The sequence below is a fragment of the Drosophila gunungcola genome, unplaced genomic scaffold (assembly GCF_025200985.1).
Source record: "Drosophila gunungcola strain Sukarami unplaced genomic scaffold, Dgunungcola_SK_2 000059F, whole genome shotgun sequence".
In the NCBI taxonomy this organism is placed as follows: domain Eukaryota; kingdom Metazoa; phylum Arthropoda; class Insecta; order Diptera; family Drosophilidae; genus Drosophila; species Drosophila gunungcola.
Window position 1 is genome coordinate 367,765 of NW_026453222.1, and position 1,844 is coordinate 369,608.

At 49.6% G+C, this 1,844-nt stretch overlaps 1 protein-coding gene across 1 annotated transcript; it reads right to left on the reverse strand.

Annotated features, from left to right (window-relative positions):
* Positions 1 to 832: 832 nt before the first annotated feature.
* Positions 833 to 1,596, reverse strand: LOC128264161 (uncharacterized). Its single transcript, XM_052999521.1, has 2 exons — positions 1,451 to 1,596; positions 833 to 1,103 (listed from the first exon to the last, which is right to left on the reverse strand). The coding sequence occupies exons 1-2, from the start codon at positions 1,594 to 1,596 to the stop codon at positions 833 to 835; spliced, it is 417 nt and encodes a 138-aa protein (XP_052855481.1).
* Between the last annotated feature and the right edge of the window lie 248 nt (positions 1,597 to 1,844).

Sequence of the window (1,844 nt, forward strand, 5' to 3'; positions counted from 1 at the left end):
GACAAGGACAACGAGGACCCCAGGACGACGAAAACGAGCGTCGAGCGAGCAGCCCACACTTCGAATTCTTAAGCCTGCGGCAGAGAGGTTAGGGCGGAAGCGTTCGTCTAGACCCTGGCGTTTGACCCAGGGACTGCGTTGGCGGCTTCCGGCGTACGCCTGAACCGTCAGGTAGAAACTGAGCCGACGTCCGGTGCGACCGGCCGGGACAGAGCAAGGGACAGGAGGCTGCGGCTGCGAAAGGCGTACGCCTTGAGAGCACAGTGCCTGTTCACCCTAGTCTGGGAACGGTGACGCATCCCTAGTCCCTGTAAACCCGCCGAGCCAAGGGTGGCAGAAGACATCGCAAGCAAAACCGGCGAGGAAGACACCACTTCGCAGCCGGCACGATCCAGAGAGGCGTTCAACGTGGGAAGGAGACGACGGCAGGACGTGATTCTACATAACCAGTACACCACCCCGGCCGAGGGTCAAGTCGGCGAATAAAAGATCACTGCATACTCCCAATCTTTCTGTGTGTTTTCACTGGTCAAAAGGGCGGTCACGTATATATAAATTTGGTGGGACGAACACTTACATCTTCTGAGCTAGCCGCACGACATTCGTAGCGAGCAGATAATAAAGAAAATCAGTTCGTTACAACCTTTCTGGAGAAACACACAAACACGCAAACATATCCCTTGGTAATGAGGCATTCTCTGCCTGTATAGTTTTTGATTTTAAATGGGCCTGCTTAATCAATGCCAGTATATGTAAATGGCCTGGAAAAGGAAACTCGATTGGTCGGAAGATCGCCCATTAATTGCGGCTGTAATCTCTTCTTGTAAATAGTTCACACCGTACAGGAGTTCAGCACAGCTTTTACCAGATTCTTGATTTTAGGAATCCAATAATTTGATCGAATGAGGCGTACCACTAGTTGGTTGCCGCCATGCAGGGAAATCTGGTGTGAAAAAAGGACGAGCAGACGGGAAAGCCTACAGTTGTATTGCAGTATAATAGGATGGCGCTCGTCATACTGAAGGGCTGTTGAGGCAGTAATGCGACCACTTGCCCTTAACAGGCCGTGCTGGTCTAGGAATGGAAACAGGTTGGCTACCGGGCTGGACACCGGAAGTGTACGCTTATCGTTTAGGAATTTAAGCTCTTGGGTATATTCCTTACGCTTAGCATATAGAATAAGGGCTCTTTTAGATTCTCGGACCACTGCCTTTGTAGGCCGGTCAGCTGGGCCCCTCGGCATCTTGCGGCAGCGTTGAATGAACCCTAACACGTACGCACGGACCCGCAAAGCCTTGTCCAACTTGGAGAATCTTTCCAGAAACTCGTCGGATAGGGCCTTTGCGAAATTGACCTTCACAGCACGCTGCTCTTAGTCTGTAACTGGAGTCGCAAGCCCCTGTGTTGGCCATTTGCCTTTGGTTACAACAACCAGTCCGGTCCTTCCCACCAGAGTTGGCTATGAACCAGCTCCCGCAGCGAAACGCCTCGGCTGGCTAGGTCCGCGGAATTGTGACGCGGTGACACAGAGCAGTTTTCAATGGCGTGAATTTCTCCGCCGCATTCCGCTGTAATGTTCTCTAGTATCTGCAGCATTGTCTCACTATGGGCGACTGTAAAAATGGTTATCTTTTTACATGCTAATTTTATTTTCGAAATTTTATGATGAAGTGTAAAACGTTAAAGGACTGTTGAATCTTCACGGACGAAACAGACAAAAAAACCCCTATGGGAGTGTTGGTGGGTTCCTAAAGCCAAACTGATTTTAAGTCTTCGTGATCTAAAATATTCGGACTAACAATATTAATTTTGGCAATTCCATCATCAAGATTCTGTTTCTAGCA